The sequence below is a fragment of the Melospiza melodia genome, chromosome 6, assembly GCF_035770615.1.
Source record: "Melospiza melodia melodia isolate bMelMel2 chromosome 6, bMelMel2.pri, whole genome shotgun sequence".
In the NCBI taxonomy this organism is placed as follows: Eukaryota; Metazoa; Chordata; class Aves; order Passeriformes; family Passerellidae; genus Melospiza; species Melospiza melodia.
The window spans coordinates 55,163,398-55,180,678 of record NC_086199.1 but is presented as its reverse complement, the minus strand read 5'-3'; the positions used below and the strand labels follow the sequence as shown (position 1 = coordinate 55,180,678).

Sequence of the window (17,281 nt, the reverse complement as noted above, 5' to 3'; positions counted from 1 at the left end):
CCGGGGCACGGTGCTCCCCCCGAAGGGCTGCAACTCCCCGGAGCCGCTCCGGTGCTTCCCAAGATCCGGTGTTTTGGGGATCCCTGCCTCCCGGGATAGGGAATTTGGGGATCCCTATCTCTGCTTCCACAGGGGAGTGGAATGCTGTAAGTTAATGCTCGAGGGTCTCTCTCCATGCTGGAGGTGCTGCTGGCTGTGCCTCCCATAGGATCATGGAATGGCTGGGCATGGAAGGGACCTTAAAGCTATGGGCAGAGACACCATCCACTAGACCAAGTTGCTCCAGGCCCCATTCAACACTTCCAGGGATGGATTTTTGGGGGTCTCCCAGAATTCTCCAGTGGGGGTACACTGTAAATTCTGGGCTGGCCAGGTGTATCCATGGGTGGTCCATAGAATCCCAGAATGGTTGGGGTTGGAAGGAACCTTAAAGCCCACCCTGTCATGGGCAGGGATATTTCCCGTCGGCCCAGTTCCTCCCGTGTGTCCATGAGCACTTGCAGGGATGTGACACTGGCTCAGGGATGTGACACTGGCCCAGCAGTGTGAAACTGGCCCAGGGATGTGACACTGGCCTAGCAGTGTGACACTGGCTCGGGGATGTGACACTGGCTCAGAGATGTGACACTGGCTCAGCTGTGTGACACTGTCCCAGTTGTGTGACACTGGCCCAGCTGTGTGACACTGGCCTAGCAGTGTGACACTGGCTCGGGGATGTGACACTGTCCCAGCAGTGTGACACCAGCCTAGCCCGCAGCCTGTGCCGCAGCCAGCCCGGAGCGGAGCAGCAGCTCCGGACCGTGGCCCCGGGGGAGGGGGGATGTGGCTGTCGGGAACTCGAGTCGCCTCCCAGCAGGGCCCCCCCGCCGCTCCCCGTCCCTCCTGCCGGCCCCGGTGGCCGCGGAGCCCGAGCCGAGGGGCCCCATTGCAGAGCCCTTGTCCCGTGGCTGCCTTCCTCCAGGGCACGGTGACAGCCTCTCCTCCTCCTCCTTTCCCTGGCTGGAGCGCTCGGTGCCTTTCACCCGGGATTTGTGGGTGCAGGTAGGGGAGCTCCTGGCCCAGCCACGTGTAGGGGCAGTGCTGGGACAGCCACACGGAGCCCCAGGGACTCCAGGCCTGCCTTGCCCTGGGCTCGGGCTCCAGCCGGATCTGGCTCCTCCACCCCTGGGGTGAGCACTGGCTGCTTCCCTTCCTCCCAGGAGGAGGAGGAGGGTGGGATTGTGTTGGAGCCTCCGTTCCAGCTCTGGCAGCGCAGCCGGGCTCCTCTGGAGCCGCCGTCCCCAGGAGGGGCTCTGGCCTCGGGGCTCGGCGTTTTATGGGGCTGCGGAGAGGACGCAGCTGGCTGCGGTCGTGACACACACACCTCAGCGGGGGCCAGCGCCGGGCCACCCCTCCCTCTCGCCGGGAATGGGCTGGATGGGGCCGGGAGCGGGAGCCTGGCAGCCCTCGGGGGGTGGGTGAGCTCCCCCTGGGGCCGGGCAGCTCACCCGGGATGGCGATGGCGGGCAAGGTGACAGCGCTGCTCCCTCGCACCCGGCGGGCTCGGGGCCGTGTCCCGGCTCCTTCCCGCTCCTCCGGCTCCCTTCCCGGCACATGGCACGGGGCCCTCGCCCGGGCAGCGGCTCGGCGAGACAGACGGCCACAGCTGGGCTGCCGCTGCCAGCCCGGCAGGAGGGGACGCGCCGAGCCGGATGGCCGCTCCGTGCCCCTGCCCGCGCCCCAGCGCTGTCCCCACGGAGCCGGGCGCTGCCCGAGGCTCTCAGCCCGAGCCCCGCTCCGGGGCTGCAGCCGGGGTTTCGGGGTTCGGGCAGCCCCATCCCTCCCTCCCTCCTCCGGCCGCCAAGGGCCGCGCTGGGAGGCCGGAGGTGAGCTCAGCTGCCCGGTGACGGCCCCGAGGGCAGGGCGGGCACGGCCTCACCCACTCCGGGCGATGAGGAGGAGGAGGAGGAACAGGATGTAAGGATGAAGCTTCGCAGCGCCTTGACCTGCCCGTGCCCCGTGCCCGCTTTGTCCCGGGGCCGGGGCTCCCTCCTGGCACCGCTGGCTGGCACAGGGAGAGCGGCTCGGGAGCTGCATCTGCCAGGCCGGGCTCCCTCCTCCTCCTGCTGCTGCTCTCCTGTCTCAGGTGTGGGCCCAGCGGGAGCCGTGGCAGCCGGAAAGCCCCGCAGCCCCGGGCGCAGCGCTGGCTTTGGGGAGGGGGGAAGGCGGCGAGGGCAGCCCCGCGGCTCGGCAGCCTGCAGACCCCCGGGGACGGCCCGGCGGCTTTTCCCAACTGCTCCAGCGCTGCTGGCGGGATCTGCTGGCTCGGGGGGGAAACCAGATACGCTGCCCTGCGGCTGGGGGGGCGAGGGGCCGGCCCCACGCCGAGCGGACCCCCCCAGACACGCTGCCGGGGCGCCGGGCCGGGGCTCCCCCCAGCCGCGGATCCTTTGGGCAGCTCCGTCCGGCACCGCCGCAGCCCCTCCGGATCCCCAGGGCTGCGGGGCGTCCCCCATTCACCCGCGGGAGGGGATCCAGAGCCCCCCTCGCCACCCCTGACATGTCTGTTGGGCGCGTCCTCATGGATTCAACACCAAATCCGCACTTCCCGAGCCATAAATCAGCCAGCAGCGCGTCCGTGTGCGGTTTGTCCCTACGGGGGGTCCCCAAACTGCTGCTAATGACTTCAGCACCCAGTGTCCCGGTGGGCTTGGGGGCAGAGGGTCCTGCTGTGCACCCCGCGTCCCGCGGAAAGCCGGGAGGATGCGATGGCAGCCGGGAGGGCTCGGACCTGGCCGGGGCCGGGGTCTGGAGTGGAAGCGAATCCGCCTGTTACCTCCCGGCCCTTCCCGGCGCTCCCAGCGCCTTTGTTTTAAACAAAGCTTTTTTTGGGGGGAGCCAGGACGTTCCTCTCCCCGCCGAGAGAGCCCCGCGGCAGCACCCACTCATGGACGAGGGGCACGAGGGGAAGGGACGGGGGGTTCCGGCTGTCGGGTCGCCCCCCTCCCCTCCGGTGGCGGCTCCGCTCGGCCCTGGGGGTCTCCCCACGCCCCCCCAGCCCATCCCGCTCACCCCCGGTGGGCTGCGGGCAGCGCCGCGGTCATTGCCAAGGGCCCCGCGGGCGTCGGGACGGGGATTGTCCTAACGGGGGAGGATAACCGGGAAGAAAGCGGCTCCGGCACCGGAGGGAAGGGGCTGGGGGGGCCCGGGGCCGCGGGGAGAAGCGAAGCCCCCCCTCGGGACGGAGGGTCCCCCGGGGCTGAGCCGCCGCCGCCGCTCCGGGGGGCTCCGGTTGTGCCGCCGGGACCCCGCCGCGCTCCCCCCGCTCCGCCGCTCACCTGCCGCCGTCCCGGCGGGGCAGCGCCCGCCGCGCTGCGGCTCCCCGAGCCGGGGGGGGTCCGCGGGCCCCGGACCCCCTCTCTCGGCCGGAGGGGAGGGGGCTGGCCGTGCCAGCGAGGAGCCGAGGACCCCCCCCCCCCCTCCCCGCCCCGCCGCCACCCTTCCCGCACCGGCCGGCCCCATCCCTCCGCCGCTCCTCCCCGCTGCCCCGGGGGGGGAAGGAAGGGGGGGCAGGCTGGCACCCCACGCCCCCCCCGGCCCCGGCCCCGCCAGAGGAGCCGCTCCGCCGCACCTCGCCCCGTCCCCCCCCGTCCTCCCCTCCCCGGACCCCCCCTCCGTCCCGTCCCCCCCGTGCTCCCCCCGGGACCGGGCTCTCGGCTCTGTGCGCGGGGAGGAGGAGAGGCGAGAGGGCTCGGAGCGGCAAATGGGAGCCGCAGTCCCGGGCCGGTGTGCGGGACCGCTGCCTGCCCGCCCGGGGAGCCCAGAGCACGCACGCAGCGCCCCGGCCCCGCGCCCGTCCCGCATGGAGCTGAGAGCAGGTAGGAGACCCCCCCGGCCCCGCACCGGCCCCGCACCGGCCCCGCACCGGCCCCGCCGCTGCCACTTTAACAAAAGCCGGGCGGGAGCCAGAAGCGCACCGGGGGCGCAGCGAGGCAGAAAGCGGGGGTCCCCCCCTTCCCAGCCGGCCAGCGGCACCCCGGGGGACCCCCCTCTTCCCTTCCCTCCCCTCCGCCTTCCGCAGCGCCGGGGCTCGGCTCCAGCCTCCCCACCTCTGCCCGGTGCCGCGAGCCCGGGATGGGGATGGGGAAAGGGGGGATGAAGCCGGGGCCGGGGGGGAGAGGGAGGGAATGAATGGAGCCCGCTCTTGTGTACAATTGCATCAAATACATTCTTGAAAGCAACCTGGTTCTGCTTAACACTTGAATTGGAAAAAAAAAAAAAAAAAGAGGAAAGAAGGAGGCAGCAGCTTGGAGAGGGTGGATGCGAGCTCCAGTTTTTTTTTTCCTTTTTCTTTTTTTTTTTTTTTTTTTTTTTTTATTCCTGCATTCCTGGACCCCAATCAAAAGAGCAAATCAAGGGAGGTGGAAGGGGGGAACGGCGGCGAGCGAGGCAGCCGGAGCGCGGTGCGAGCCCTCCACACCCCAAAAACCCACCCAACCCGCCCCGCTTTTTTCTTTTTTTTTTTTTTCCACCTAACACCCGAGCGAGCCCAAACCAAAACAAATAGAGACCGAGGGAAAAAAAAAAAAAAAAAAGGAAAAAAAAAAAAAAAGGAAAGCCAGAAACCAACCCAAAAAAAAAAAAAAAAACCACCACCCAACCCTGAGCGCGAGCGAAGCAGCGAGCCAGGGCTGAGGCGAGCGGGCGGGCTCGGGGAGCCGAGCAAGAGCCGAGCCCCCCAAAATCCCCCTGCACCCCGACTATGCTAAATGTAACCGGGGAGCTCTCAGGTAAGCCCGCGGCGCTGGGTGCGGGGCGGGGGGCTGCCCCAACTCCCCTGCCTGCATCTGCCGGCAGTTTTTTCCCCCTTTCCAAACCGACTGCTGATTTTAATTTGATGTGATTAAAACGTCTGTCTGGCTTTGGGATTGATTTAAGACTTTCCCCTCTCTAGGTTGGGTTGTTGTTTCTTTTTTTTTTTTTTTTTTTCTCTTTTTTTTCCCCCTTTCTCTCGTTCCCTCTTTTCCATGCATGTTTGTGATTACCAGGGAGGGAACCGCCGCTGAGCACGGAGAATTAAACCCCGGGACCGACAGAGGGGAGGAAAAGGAAAGTCGGTGGGATTTATGGGGGGCTGCAAGAGTTAGTTTTCCTGCCCGGGGCTGCATTTCGGGGCTTGACACGGGATCCGCCGCTGGAGCCGGCGTCGTTCCTGCGGGACCCGGCGGCGGGGTTGGGGTGCCGGGGAGGGGACGGCTTTGTTCCCTCGGCCCCGGCGGCCACCGGCACCCCCGGGGCGGCAGCGGGGCCGGCCGGCCTGGCGGCACACCGGCACCGGGGGCTGCTCGCCCGGAAAATGCTGGAAAACACCCTTAAAAGGTCAAAGTGTGGGCGCCGCCAGGCTCGCCGGGGTCCCGGGCGGCAGGACCGGGGCCGGGGCAGCACGAGGCCGCCGGCGGGTTCGGCTCCGGCTCCCGCGGTGCCGCCGTGACGCAGGACGGGCACGGCGGGGCGAGCGCCGGGGAACCGGAAAAGCGAGGCCGGGATCCCCGGCGGCTCCGTCGCCCTCCCTCGCCCCTTCCTCTCCCCCTTCCCGCCGCCGCCGGGCCCGGCGGACGTGGCCGGACCGGTGGCACGGCCGGTGCCGAGGCCTGCGGGGACGGGCGGGGAAGGGGACGCCGAGGAGGAGCCGCAGCGCCGGGGCTCGGCCGGCGGGACCCCGTTCCCGTTCCGGGACATCCCCAGCCGGGCGGCGTCGGGACTCTCGGCATCCCCGGTGTCCCTGTTTAGCGGGCGGTGCGAGGGCACGGTGGCGGCCGCACATCTGGGCTGCATTAGGCGCAGGCTCCGCAGGGAAATGCGGAGGGCTCTGCTTACAGGGCCGCGCTGGGGGGAGATTTATGCCCTGCTAAGTGGCACCGAGCCCCATAAATCATCCCCCCGCGCTCCCCGGGGCTGCAGCGCCGGCGTCCCGGTGCCACCGTGCCAGCACCGCCGTCCCAGCGAGGGCAGGCTGGTGGGGATGCGTTCCTGCATGGGCTGGCTGGGAAATCTGGGATATCTGGGAAGCGGCTGGCCCGGCAGTGCTGTGGCTGCGTGTGGCACGTGGCCTGTGGGTGACGGAGGCGTCCCAGGCCTCAGCAGGGTGCTGTGGGGACATCAGGGCATGGCCGTGCCCACCGGAGCGCTGGTGCCACACTGAGCCGGCCAGGCAGGCGGTGTCCCCGTGTCAGGCGATGCCAGCAGTGCCAGCGGGGCCGGAGGTGCCGGGGCATGTCACTCACAGCTCTGCGGTGCCACGTGGGCTGGCACCGGGTGTCCCCTGCCCCGCTGGAGGGCGGCCAGCCTGGCTCTGTGCTGGTGAGCCCCCAGAATGCCCCTGGAGGGCTCTGTGGCTCCGTGACCCGCTCTGGGAGCGGCAGGAAGGGATGGAGGTGCCTCTCGGGGCGTGCGTGTAGGGCAGCGGGGTCTGGTTGGGATTAGGGGCCTGCGCCCCCCTCGCCGCTGGGGGTGTTTCCATGGTGCCGCTGGCTGGAGCCGGAGCTGGATGGGAAATCCAGGCCCAGCTAATTACGGCCTCGCTGGAGTCTCCCGTGCGCGGCCGCATTTATAAACACACGGAGGAGACAGGATGTAAACACTCAGCGCCGCGAGCGAGCGAGAGCAGGCACGGCCCGCACCGGGGGGGACGCGGGGCCTGAGCCCCCCGCACCACCACCCACCCTGGCACGGCAGCTTTGCCATGGATGGATGGGATGGGATGGGATGGGATGGGATGGGATGGGATGGGATGGGATGGGATGGGATGGGATGGGATGGGATGGGATGGGGACCCCGCTGCGGTGGCCGTGGGTGCTGTTGGGGAGCAAGGGCATACGTGTTCTTCCTGTTGGAGCTTGGGGAATGCCGTGTCTGTGGTATCTGGGTGTGGAAGGTGAGCATCCCCGTGTCCCCACAGTGCCAGCTCCACAAGGACGCTGCTGTGCTGTGGTGTCACCTCCCCAGACACGGCGGGGTTAAATGCCAGCAGTGTGGGGACACAGAGGCCGCTGTCCATGAGTGTCACCCACTCCAGGCCCCTCAGAGCTGCCGGCCACACTGGGCTGGGAAACCGCTGTGAAGGGTTAAGCGGTGCCCGTTGGTGTCCAGGACAATGGCTGGGGTAGCGGGGACAGGGCTGCTTTGTCCTCTGTGCCACAGCCATGCCTGGCCACCGCCAGACCTCCCGTGCTGGCCCCAGGAGCGGGGCTGCGGGCTGTTCGGGGCTCTGCTGGCCGCCGGCCCATCAGATACAGGGCAGCTCCCGCCGCGGCGCTGGGGCCGCCTCGGCCCCGTCCTGGGCCGGGGGCTCCGGGGCCGGGGGGTCTCCCCTTCCCGCCGCCGCCCCCGCCGCCCGGCTTTCGGGAAAGCGGCTCTGTGGTCGCGCAGCCCTGGCGGCTCTGCCCGCAGCATGCCCAGCGAACAGCTCACCGTCTCCCTGGCCGAATTCCTGCCTCGGCCGCTGGCCGGGAGGTCTGGCCAGCGCCGCTGCCTGCGCTGCCGGGCGGGTGGCAGGCCGGGGGTCCCCGGTGTCACCCCAAAGGGGGCGAGCCGCGTCCCCCCTGCCACGTGTGCGGTGGGCGTCCGTGGCACCGCCGGTGTGTCCTGTTGGGTGTGCTGGCAGAGCAGGGGGTGCCCGCTGCCCTGGCCCCCCGTCACCCCGGCTGCTCGGGTGTCCCCAGGGCCCAGCGGGTGACCCCGGGCAGGCACGCCATGAGCTGCTTACGTGGGCTGGGAGCATCCTGGCCGCGCTCCAGGGCCGGTTTTGAAACCCTCGGGCTCTTCCTCTCCGACGTCACCGGGATCCAGCTGTGCCGGCTGGAGCCTCCCTCCTCCACTGTCTGTGCCGGTGGGTGCCCGGCGCCAGCCGCGGGGACAGGGTGGGCAGGGGACAGCGGGGGCACCGGCTGTGGCTGGGCCATTGTCACTGCTGGGCCACAGTCACCGTCACTGCTGTGCCACTGTTATCGTCGCTGCTGTGCCCCGGTCATTGTCACTGCTGTGCCCCGGTCACTGTCACTGCTGTGTCATGGCCACCGTCTGTGCCGTGCCACGGTCACTGTCATTGCTGTGCCATGGCCACCGTCATTAACGTGCAGTGTCACTGTCACTGCTGTGTCATGTGTGTCATGGTTACCGTCAGTGCTGTGCCCCAGTCACTGTCACAGCTGTGCCAGGGTCACTTGTGCCCTTGTCACTGTGTCATGATCACCACTGCTCAGCGCCATCCATTCTGTGCATCCCACCATTCCCACCCCTCAGACACCCACCTCCATCATCCTCATCCTCATCCTTGTGTCCGGGCCACCTGCCCGGGATCCACCAGGGCTGCATCCCAATCTCCCATCCCTGCCATCCCCCCCATCCCGCTCCCCGGCTGTGTTTGGTTTGGCACCGGCCAGGCCGGGGCGGGTGTAAATCCCGCCTGGAAACCGGAGCCGGCGGCGGGCGAGGGTCCGGCCAAAGCAAACACCGGGGGGGGGGTTCTGTGTGCTGTGAGTCACCGCGGCCCCCCCGCCCCCCCCGGCCCACGCTCGCACGCACGGGGAGCCGGCCGCACGCTCCGTGCACCGGGAGGCACCGGGACACACCGGGACACACCGGGATGCACGCACGGGGGACACGGGGGCACGTGGCGCCATGTGGGGTGTCACAGCACGGTGTGGTGTGGTGTGTGCACGGCGTGTCACATGTGGGTGGCATGTAACAGTGTGTCCCCCCCGATGGGGTACGTGCACAGCACGCTGCATGCTCGCCCGGCATGTCCTGTGAGTGCCACACGTGTCACGGGCCCGTGTGGGAGATGACACACCTGGGCGGTGTCTCATGCGTGTGGTGTGTCACACGTGTGCACGGTGTCACACCGCATGGTGTCACACGTCTGGAAAGTGCCCCCACGCCTGTGTGATGCACACACATCAGGTGCATCCCAGGTGTGCCCTGGACGCATCCCAGGGGTGTCACGAGCGTCCTGCACACCTCTGGTGTGCATCCCAGGTGTGACAGTGCCCTGCACACCTCCGGGGTGCATCCCAGGTGTGACAGTGCCCTGCACACCCTTTGACTCGCATCCCCCACAGCGAGGTTTGCGGTTCGCAGGACACCCAGGGCGGTGATGCCGCTGTGGCCGGAGCCGGGGTGTCCCCGAGGGCCCCCGTGCGTCACCCGGGGCCGGTGACGGGGAGCGGTGACGCGCGGGGCGCGGGGGGCTGCCCGCAGCGGGAGCCCCGCGGTGCCGAGCCGTGCCAGCGGCCGGGCTTTCCCGGGAAGCGCTGCCGGGAAGGCCGGCTGTGGCGAGCCGGGGGTGCCAGCTGGCCGCAGCGTGCTGGCCGCGGGCCGTGACCTTTGCGGAGCCGCCGGCCGCGCTCCGGGGCCGCCCTGACGTCAGGCCGGTGATGACGGGGACCCCGCCGGCGCTTTCCGGTGCCTCCGCAAAGGTCACCCCGCGCCCCGGCCGCTCCGAGGAGCCGCTTCCCACCCCCCTCCCCCCCATATTCCCGGTGGCCCCTCGGCGGGGGTCCCCGCTGGGTGCCCGGGCCGCTCCGGCGTTGGCGGTGCCCAAATATATCCCAGGCGTGTGTCCCGGCGGGAATGCCGCGGCCGCGCTGCTCCAGACCATATAAAGGATTGTTGGTGCAGCCGCGGGCGGGAGCGCTCCGAGGGGAGCCGGGGGTCACCGCGCTGAGATGGGGGGTTCCTGCTGCTCCGGGGGCTGGTGAGGTGAGGGGGATCCCACCCTCCCCTCCTCCGTGCCTCAGTTTCCCCGGGTTCAGACCGGTGACTCGGGGATACTCTGCAGGCTCAGCGCCGCACACACGGAGACGGAGTGTCCCTGTCACCCGCCCTGAGGCGCTGTGTGTCTCCCACAGGTGATTCTTGGGGGATCTTCACCTTCCTGTGCGCCGCGCTTTGCAACCTGCCGGCGCTGCCGGCGCTGAACTGCTCCGAGGAGCTCGGCGCCGGCCAGTCCATCCAGCAGACGTACGACCTGACCCGCTACCTGGAGCACCAGCTCCGCACCCTCGCCGGCACCTACGTGAGTCCCTGACGCGGCACCCCCCGGGATATCCACCCCGTGCCCATCTGCTCCCACGCCGGAGGGCGCGGAAATGCCTCATCGCCCCCCGGGCGCAGGGCGGCTCCCGGGCACCCTCCCCTCGGCCCGTGATTCCGTCATGGGCGCGGGCATCCGCCTCTCCCTCCCCGCCGGCGTCGCCGACTCACCCGGAGGTTCCCCGTCCCTGCCCTGACGTGCCCTCGGCGGGCCCGGCGCGTTCGGTGCCAAGCGGTGACGGTGGCACCGCCCGGGCCGCGCTGGAACCTCCGGCTGGGGCAGGGCACGAGGGGGACGTGACGGGAGAAGGGAGAGCCGCGATGAGCGGGATGAGCGGGATGAGCGGGATGAGCGGGATGAGCGGGACGTGGAGCTGGGCACGGCGTGGATTTGTATCCCTGACCCCTGTCCCCCCGTTCCCTTCCAGCTGAACTACCTGGGCCCCCCGTTCAATGAGCCCGACTTCAACCCGCCGCGGCTGGTGCGCGCCGAGCCACGCGTGCCCAGCGCCACCGTGGACCTGGACCTGTGGCGGGGCCTGACGGACAACGCGCGCCTGGCCGCCAACTACCGGGCCTACAGCCGCCTGCTCTGCTACCTGCGGCTGCTGGACGGGCAGGTGGGCACGGCCGAGCTGCGCCACCGCCTCGCCCACTTCTGTGCCAGCCTGCAGGGGCTGGTGCTCAGCATCGGCGGCGTCATGTCCTCGCTGGGGTACCCGCTGCCTGCCGGGCCCGCCGCGCCGCCCGCCGGGCCCCCCGGCGCGCACGCCGCCCCCAATGACTTCCTGAAGAAGATGGATGATTTCTGGCTGCTGAAGGAGCTGCAGACCTGGCTCTGGCGCTCGGCCAAGGACTTCAACCGCCTCAAGAAGAAGGTGCCGCCCGCTGTGGTCACCCTGCGGCTGGAGGCGAGGGGGTTCTGAGCACCTGCTGGGCTCCAGTGCCACCACGGCCACGCAGGTCCCCTCTTCCACCACCTGTGTGCCTTGAGAAATGGGGCTCCAACCCCCAAACCACCCCACAACCTCATCATCACCTGGCAGTGCCTTGAAAGATGGGGCTCCTGACATCACGTGTCACCACAGCCACCCTGCAGCCCCTCCATCATCATCATCATACTGTGCCTTAAGGAACAGGGCTCCTGACCCCAAGTGCCACCACGGCCACCCCATGTTCCCTGTCCACCACCAGTGTGCTTTCAGAAATAGGGTTTCTGACCCCCAAGTGCCCCCACAGCCACCTCACAATCCCACTTTCACCACGGTGCCTTAAGTGAGGGGCTCCTGACCCCAAGTGCCACCCACCACAGCCGCCTCACATCCCCTCTGTCACCACACTCTGCTGTATGGCATGCGTCTCCTGACCCCAAATGCCACCAAAGCCACTCCATGTCCCCTCTTCACAACCAGCGTCCCTTCAAAACTGTCTCCTGACTCTGGAGTGCTGCCAAAACCACCCCACGTCCTTATCATCACCCAGCTGTGCCTTAAGGGGTGGAGTTCCTCACCCCAAAGTGCCACCACAGTCACCTCGCAGCCCCTCCGTCACTATGTTGTGTCTTAAGGGACAGGTGTCCTGACTCCCGAATGCCCCTCCATGGTGTCCCCAGCCCCCAGGGTGCCTGTCCCCATCCCTAAAATCTCCAGAGTGGGTGAAAACCCCACCCATCCCAAAAAGGACCAACGCCCTCTGAGCATAGGAATAAGCCCCGCCCCAGCCAACAGCAAGCCACGCCCCCGGAGCAATAGGCTCCGCCCCAGACGGCAATAAGCCCCGCCCACCCGCCTGTGTAGCAAGCCCCGCCTCCTCCCGCATCAGGCCCCGCCCCCTGTCCCAAGCCCCGCCTCCCCATGTGTGCCCATCGATGGGCGGTGGGGCGAGGCCGTGGGGCGCGGCCGCTGTCCCGGTGCGTCTATGAGTGTTTATTTATTGGAGATGTTTATTTATTGGGGTATTTATTGCAGAAGATCTATTCTTGTATGAACGAATAAAAGCCTTCCTCCAGCCCCCCGCCTCGCCCGTGCCGCACGCCGGTCACGGCTCCGTGTGGAATTTGGGCTGTTCCCATCAGTGCCATCAGTAGGGATCAGAGTGAAGGGCTCCAAGTGTGGGGATCGGGGTGTTCCCCTCTCTCACAGGGTGGGGATCCAGGTAGGAGGACAAGCACTCCCCACCTTGGCACCCCTTCCCTGGGCACTACTTGGGGGTGCCCAGGATCATGTGGAAGGTTCCGGGCTGGGGCTCGAAGCCGATGGCCTGCAGGGCGTGCAGCGAGGCCGTGTTGTGGGGCAGCACGGCGCAGTAGATGGGGAAGCCGCGGGCGTGCAGCTCCCGGCCCAGCGCGTTCAGCGTGAGCCCGGTGAGGCCGCGGCCGCGCCAGGCGGGCACGGTGTAGCCGTGGCGCAGGCAGCTCTGCCCGTCCAGCAGGCTCCAGGACACCGGGCGGCCCCGCGGGCCCAGCAGGCAGGCGGAGGGCAGCGCCCGCACCAGCCCCAGCAGGAACGCCCGGCTGCGGGCATTGCCCCCCAGCGCCCACGTGGCGTTGAGCAGAGAGATGTGGGATGGGGACACGGGCGCCAGGCGCAGGCCCGGGGGCATCCTGCAACAGGGCATGGCAGAGGGGGGAATGCTGAACGCTGGTTCCAGCCGGGATGGCAGATGGGGTGGGATTGGGGACCCCTGTCCACCCAGGGATGGAATATGAGACCTTAATACCAGCCAGGAGTGGGATTGGGGACCCCTGTGCCACCCAGAGATGGAATCTGGGACCCTCATGCCACCCAGGAATAGGACTGGGGACCCCTGTGCCACCCAGGGATGGAATATGGGACCCTTTTACCACCCAGGAGTGGGATTGAGGCACCCTGTGCCACCCAGGGATGGAATATGAGACCCTGGTTTCCCCAAGGGATGGATTTGGGAACCCCTGTGCCACCCAGGGATGGAATATGGGACCCTTATACCACCCAGGAGTGGGACTGGGGACCCCTGTGCCACCCAGGGATGTGCTCAGTGATCCCACTCATGTCACCCAGTGATCCCTGTGCCACTCAGGCAAGTGCTCAGGGACCCCTGTGCCACCCAGGGATGGAATTTGGGACCCTTGTTTCCCCTAGGGATGGGATTGGGAACCCCTGTGCCACCCAGAGATGGACTCTGAGACCCTCATAACACCCAGGAGAGGGACTGAGGACCCCTGTGCCACCCGGAGGTGTGCTCAGTGATCCCTCTCATGTCACCCAGTGATCCCTGTGCCACTCAGGCAAGTGCTGAGGGACCCCTGTGCCACCCAGGGGTGTGCTCAGTGATCCCACTCATGTCACCCTGTGCCTGTCAGGGATGTGCTTGGGGACTGCTGTGGCACCAAGGGAGGTGACTATGACCCCCCTGTGCTACCCAGAAATGTGACAGGTCTCCATGTGCCACCCAGGGATGTGACTGGTCCCTCAGTGCCCGTGTGCCCCCAGTGCCCCCTGTGCCCCCAGTGCCCCTCACTCACTGCCTGCGGGGCTGGGGGGGCTCAGGGCTCATCAGCGCCCGGTACTGGATCGTCTCCACCTTCAGGCCCCTGGCACTGGCCACCTCCTGCACGGCCTGGTCCAGCCCATCCTGCATCCCTGGGACACCCTGTCAGCCAGACAGGGGACCCAGAAGGAGGGTAGAGGAGCCCAGTGTCCTCCCAGTGCCATCCTTACCCAGAATCTGGAAGGCTCTTTCCCGGGTCAGGGCCTCAGTGCCCTCCAGCAGTGCCTGCAGGGCTCCCTTGTCCCGGTAGAACACGGACAGCTGGTTGGTGTAGTAGTCCCTGGGGTCCCTGTGGTCCTGGGAGGGACATGGAGCTGAGGGTGGCACCCCAGTTCCCTGGCCCCTGGGGTGTGGGGTGCTGCTGCCAGGGCAGGGGCAGCACCCAGGGCAGCACCTCTGGGCGCAGGCGGGTCAGGACGATGCTGAAATTGGGCCAGGAGTCCACCAGCACCTCGTGGGAGGCCGGGTTCCCCCTGGCCACTGTCATCACTGTCCCCAGGACCTGCACGGAAGGTCATTGTCACCTGTAGGACAGGGCAGAGGGGACAGACGGTGCCCAGAGTCCCTCCGGTCCCTCACAAGCAGGGGAGAGGGAGCAGCAGAGACCCCAGGGTGTCTGTCTGCAGCAGGGCAGGGGAGAGGGGACACAGGGGTCCTTGTCACCACCAGGGTACGTGGGGAGGCAGAGGGGTCCCAGGGTCCTCATACTGGCAAGGCAGGGGACAGGGGACAGGGACAGGGACAAGGACAGGGACAGGGACAGGGGTGTCCCGGGAATCAGCAGCACCGACAGGACAAGGGTGAGGGGACAAAGGAGACCCCAGGGTCCTCACCACCGACAGAGAGGGAGGGACAGAGGGACAGAGGGATCCCCAGGGACACTGTCACCAGCAGGACAGGGCAGAGGGGACAGAGGGAGCCTCGGGGTGGCTGTCACCGGCAGGGTGGTGGGCAGGCTCTTCCTCAGGGTCTCCTCCAGGAGCTGCAGCTGGGCTGGGCACCTCAGGATCTGCATGGCTTCGTGACCGTGGGGCAGGTGGGGACACCGAGGATCCGTGGGGAGCTGGTGGCACTGGGGCAATGTCCCAGCGTGTCCCAGCCAGGCACCCGTCCTCAGGCGGCCACGGGGCTGGCCCGGTGCCCAGTGTTCAGCAGGATGGACCCTGCCCGCTGCCCCCCAAGGCAGGGGGCACTCGCTGGCCCGTGACAGCTGCGGTAACCATTGTCACCAAGCGCCACACTGTCTCCAGACTCGCACTCTACAGCCCCCTGGAACACACAGACTCAGGACTCTTGCAGGGTGAGTGCTGGAGGACATGGGGGCTGTGGGGAAAGGGATGGGGACAGGGACAGGGGCCATGCCTGGTGGCCCTGTCCCCCTGTTACTGAGGGTCTCTCAGCAGGACAATGAAGATCCTGACGTGCTCTGCCCATCTGCAGCAACTGGAGGGGATCCTGAGGAAGAGCCTGCCCATCGCCCTGCCGGTGATGGGGACCCCGCTGTCACCCCTGCCCTGTGCCATGACTGGGACACCAATGCCACCCCCACCCTGCCAGTCACAGGGACCCCACTGTCACCCCTGCCCTGTGCCATGACTAGGACACCAGTGTCACTCATTTGTTGCTGTGATGGGGACCCCAATATTCCCCTTGCCGTGAGGGGGAACCCAATACCACCCCCGATGGTGATGGGGACCCCCGTGTCATTAGGGACCCTTTTTGCTGCCCTGTTCCGCACACCTGCCCCCCTCCCCTCAGCTCTGACCCCACACTGCCCCCATATCAAGCCCCCATCCCTGACCCCCATCTGTCCCCTCCTTGTCCCTCATGGCTGACCCCCTTTCCCCCAGGTCTTCGGGGCAGTGCTGAACATCAACCGGGGCAACCCTGGCCAGTTCGAGGTGCTGGTGGACAAGTGGCCTGAATTCGGCGCCGTGCTGGCCCGGCCCAGCGGAGAGGTGGCCAGTGGGGACACTGCAGGAGAGGGGTGACACGGTGCCCTGGCACGTGCCAGGTGAGCTCAGAGCAGCCGTGGGTGTCCCCAGGTGCCGGCCAATGACGGCTACTGGAACACGCAGGCGGCGTTCTACCGGGACCTGGGCGCGTACCGGGCGCTGCTGGAGACCCCCGGCTGCCTGCGCTGGGACGCCGCCTTCACCCTCATCGGTGGCCTGGGGACATCCTGGGGAGGGACTGGGCAGCACTGGGAGTGTGGGACACCAGGGAGAGCTGGTGGAGGCAGGGAGGAACTGGGAGGTACTGGTGGAGGGGATTGGGAGTGCTGGAGGACATTGAGGATGGGTGTTTGGGTGCTGGGGAGCACTGGAGGCCTGATTTGGTGTGCTGGCATGGGGTTTGGTGGGTTATACCCGTGGGAAGTGTTGGGGTGGGATTTGGGGGTGCTGGGGAGCACCAGGGAATTGCACTGCTGGGCACCCTGGAAGCAGGGTCCTGTGGGGGGGTGCTGGGGTTGAACTTGGGGATTCTGGGGCTCTGGGAAGCATTGCAGCTGGATTTGTGGGTCCTTGGGGACACTGGGAGTAATGGGGTTGGATTTGGGGATGCTGGGGCACTGGGAAGCATTGCAGATGGATTTGTGGGTCCTTGGGGACACTGGGAGTACTGGGGCTGGACTTGGAGTTGATGGGAGCAGGATTGGGGTACTGGGCACACTGGAAGCAGGGATTTGGGTGCTGGGAATAGAGGCTGGTGTTGCAGGTAGGCCCTGGGGACACTGAGGAGGACACTGGGGTCATACAGGGGCGCTGGGGAGAGGGATGGTGGGGTACAGGAGGAACAGAATCCCCTGACACCCCCATCCCCAGGGCTGCAGGACGGGCTGGCCACGGTGTCCCAGGAGCTGGCAGGGAAGAAGGGTGTGGAGCTGGACATTGTCGAGTACTACTCCTACTGGCACCCTGACCCCAGCAGCATGCCGGAGCCCCGGTGAGAGCCCCCCACCCTCATCCCCACACGGGGACACCCCCGAGCCCCCCACTAACCCCTGCCTCACCCAGGCCAGCCCCCGGAGTTCGCGTGGGCTCCCTGAGCCCCTCGCACGTGGACCTGCTCAACGAGACGTGGCCCTACGGGGGCAACGCCCGCAGCCGGCGCTTCCTGGCCGAGATCTTGGGGCGCTTCCCGCAAGTGTGCCTGCAGGATGGCAGCGGGCAGCCCGTGGCCTGGGTGCTGACGGATCATTTCGGGACGGGCACCCACAGCTACACCCTGCCCGAGCACCGGCGGCACGGGCACATGCAGGTGGCGCTGACGGTGGCGGCACAGCGGGCACACGCCCGCGGGTTCCCCACCTTTGGGCACACGGCGCTGGGCAACCGGCCCATGCAGCAGCTGCAGGAGATGCTGGGGAACCGGCGCCTGCCCGGGGTCTGCCGCTACATCCTGCACAATCCCGGCCTGGACAGGGACGTGCCCTGAGGCCCTGCTGTCCCCTCTTTGTGGTGACATCAAATTAAACAGCGGTGTGGAGTTTTGTGGGTTTTGTGTCCCCTCAGCACTGACGGTTACAGCGGGGACACAGCTTGGTGGCTCACGTGTCACCGCTGAGGCACACGGCGGGATCCCCTGGGAGTCACCCCAAGCATCTCAGTTATTCTCAGTCCCCCAAGGGAGGGCTGAAAGCCGCAGGCAAATCTGCACTGGTGGCACCTGCGGTGTCACC

The 17,281-nt window shown here is 67.7% G+C and overlaps 3 protein-coding genes across 5 annotated transcripts; 2 read left to right on the top strand and 1 right to left on the bottom strand.

The window, feature by feature from the left end:
- The first annotated feature begins 3,826 nt into the window (after positions 1 to 3,826).
- CLCF1 (cardiotrophin like cytokine factor 1) lies at positions 3,827 to 12,064 on the top strand. Of its 2 annotated transcripts, none has more exons than XM_063158259.1 (3): positions 3,827 to 3,857; positions 9,888 to 10,054; positions 10,500 to 12,064. In XM_063158259.1, the coding sequence occupies exons 1-3, from the start codon at positions 3,842 to 3,844 to the stop codon at positions 10,995 to 10,997; spliced, it is 681 nt and encodes a 226-aa protein (XP_063014329.1). In that variant the 5' UTR covers positions 3,827 to 3,841; the 3' UTR covers positions 10,998 to 12,064. The 2 variants fall into 2 exon arrangements, with proteins under 2 accessions (XP_063014329.1, XP_063014330.1); XM_063158260.1 differs by lacking the exon at positions 3,827 to 3,857 and adding an exon at positions 4,658 to 4,769.
- LOC134419235 (glycine N-acyltransferase-like protein 3) lies at positions 11,996 to 14,751 on the bottom strand. Its single transcript, XM_063158258.1, has 5 exons — positions 14,537 to 14,751; positions 13,994 to 14,101; positions 13,770 to 13,896; positions 13,574 to 13,691; positions 11,996 to 12,673 (listed from the first exon to the last, which is right to left on the bottom strand). The coding sequence occupies exons 1-5, from the start codon at positions 14,612 to 14,614 to the stop codon at positions 12,271 to 12,273; spliced, it is 834 nt and encodes a 277-aa protein (XP_063014328.1). The 5' UTR covers positions 14,615 to 14,751; the 3' UTR covers positions 11,996 to 12,270.
- On the top strand, positions 14,742 to 17,073 carry LOC134419234 (glycine N-acyltransferase-like protein 3). Of its 2 annotated transcripts, none has more exons than XM_063158255.1 (6): positions 14,742 to 14,899; positions 15,003 to 15,084; positions 15,450 to 15,557; positions 15,645 to 15,765; positions 16,425 to 16,545; positions 16,617 to 17,072. In XM_063158255.1, the coding sequence occupies exons 2-6, from the start codon at positions 15,007 to 15,009 to the stop codon at positions 17,035 to 17,037; spliced, it is 849 nt and encodes a 282-aa protein (XP_063014325.1). In that variant the 5' UTR covers positions 14,742 to 14,899; positions 15,003 to 15,006; the 3' UTR covers positions 17,038 to 17,072. The 2 variants fall into 2 exon arrangements, with proteins under 2 accessions (XP_063014325.1, XP_063014327.1); XM_063158257.1 differs by having other exon boundaries at positions 14,772 to 14,899; positions 15,000 to 15,084; positions 16,617 to 17,073.
- The last annotated feature ends 208 nt before the right edge of the window (positions 17,074 to 17,281 follow it).

Bases quoted from the DNA above. Each gene is read 5' to 3' on its own strand.
- CLCF1 (XM_063158260.1), top strand. From the start codon at position 4,742: ATGCTAAATGTAACCGGGGAGCTCTCAG. The intron at 4,770-9,887 runs GTAAGCCCGCGG...TGTCTCCCACAG, and splicing joins TGTAACCGGGGAGCTCTCAG to GTGATTCTTGGGGGATCTTC. The intron at 10,055-10,499 runs GTGAGTCCCTGA...GTTCCCTTCCAG, and splicing joins GCACCCTCGCCGGCACCTAC to CTGAACTACCTGGGCCCCCC.
- LOC134419235 (XM_063158258.1), bottom strand. From the start codon at position 14,614: ATGCAGATCCTGAGGTGCCCAGCCCAGCTGCAGCTCCTGGAGGAGACC. The intron at 13,692-13,769 runs GTAAGGATGGCA...AGGGTGTCCCAG, and splicing joins AAGAGCCTTCCAGATTCTGG to GGATGCAGGATGGGCTGGAC. The intron at 12,674-13,573 runs GTGAGTGAGGGG...GCCCTGTTGCAG, and splicing joins CCCCCCCAGCCCCGCAGGCA to GATGCCCCCGGGCCTGCGCC.
- LOC134419234 (XM_063158257.1), top strand. From the start codon at position 15,007: ATGAAGATCCTGACGTGCTCTGCCCATCTGCAGCAACTGGAGGGGATC. The intron at 15,766-16,424 runs GTGGCCTGGGGA...CCCCATCCCCAG, and splicing joins CGCCGCCTTCACCCTCATCG to GGCTGCAGGACGGGCTGGCC. The intron at 16,546-16,616 runs GTGAGAGCCCCC...TGCCTCACCCAG, and splicing joins AGCAGCATGCCGGAGCCCCG to GCCAGCCCCCGGAGTTCGCG.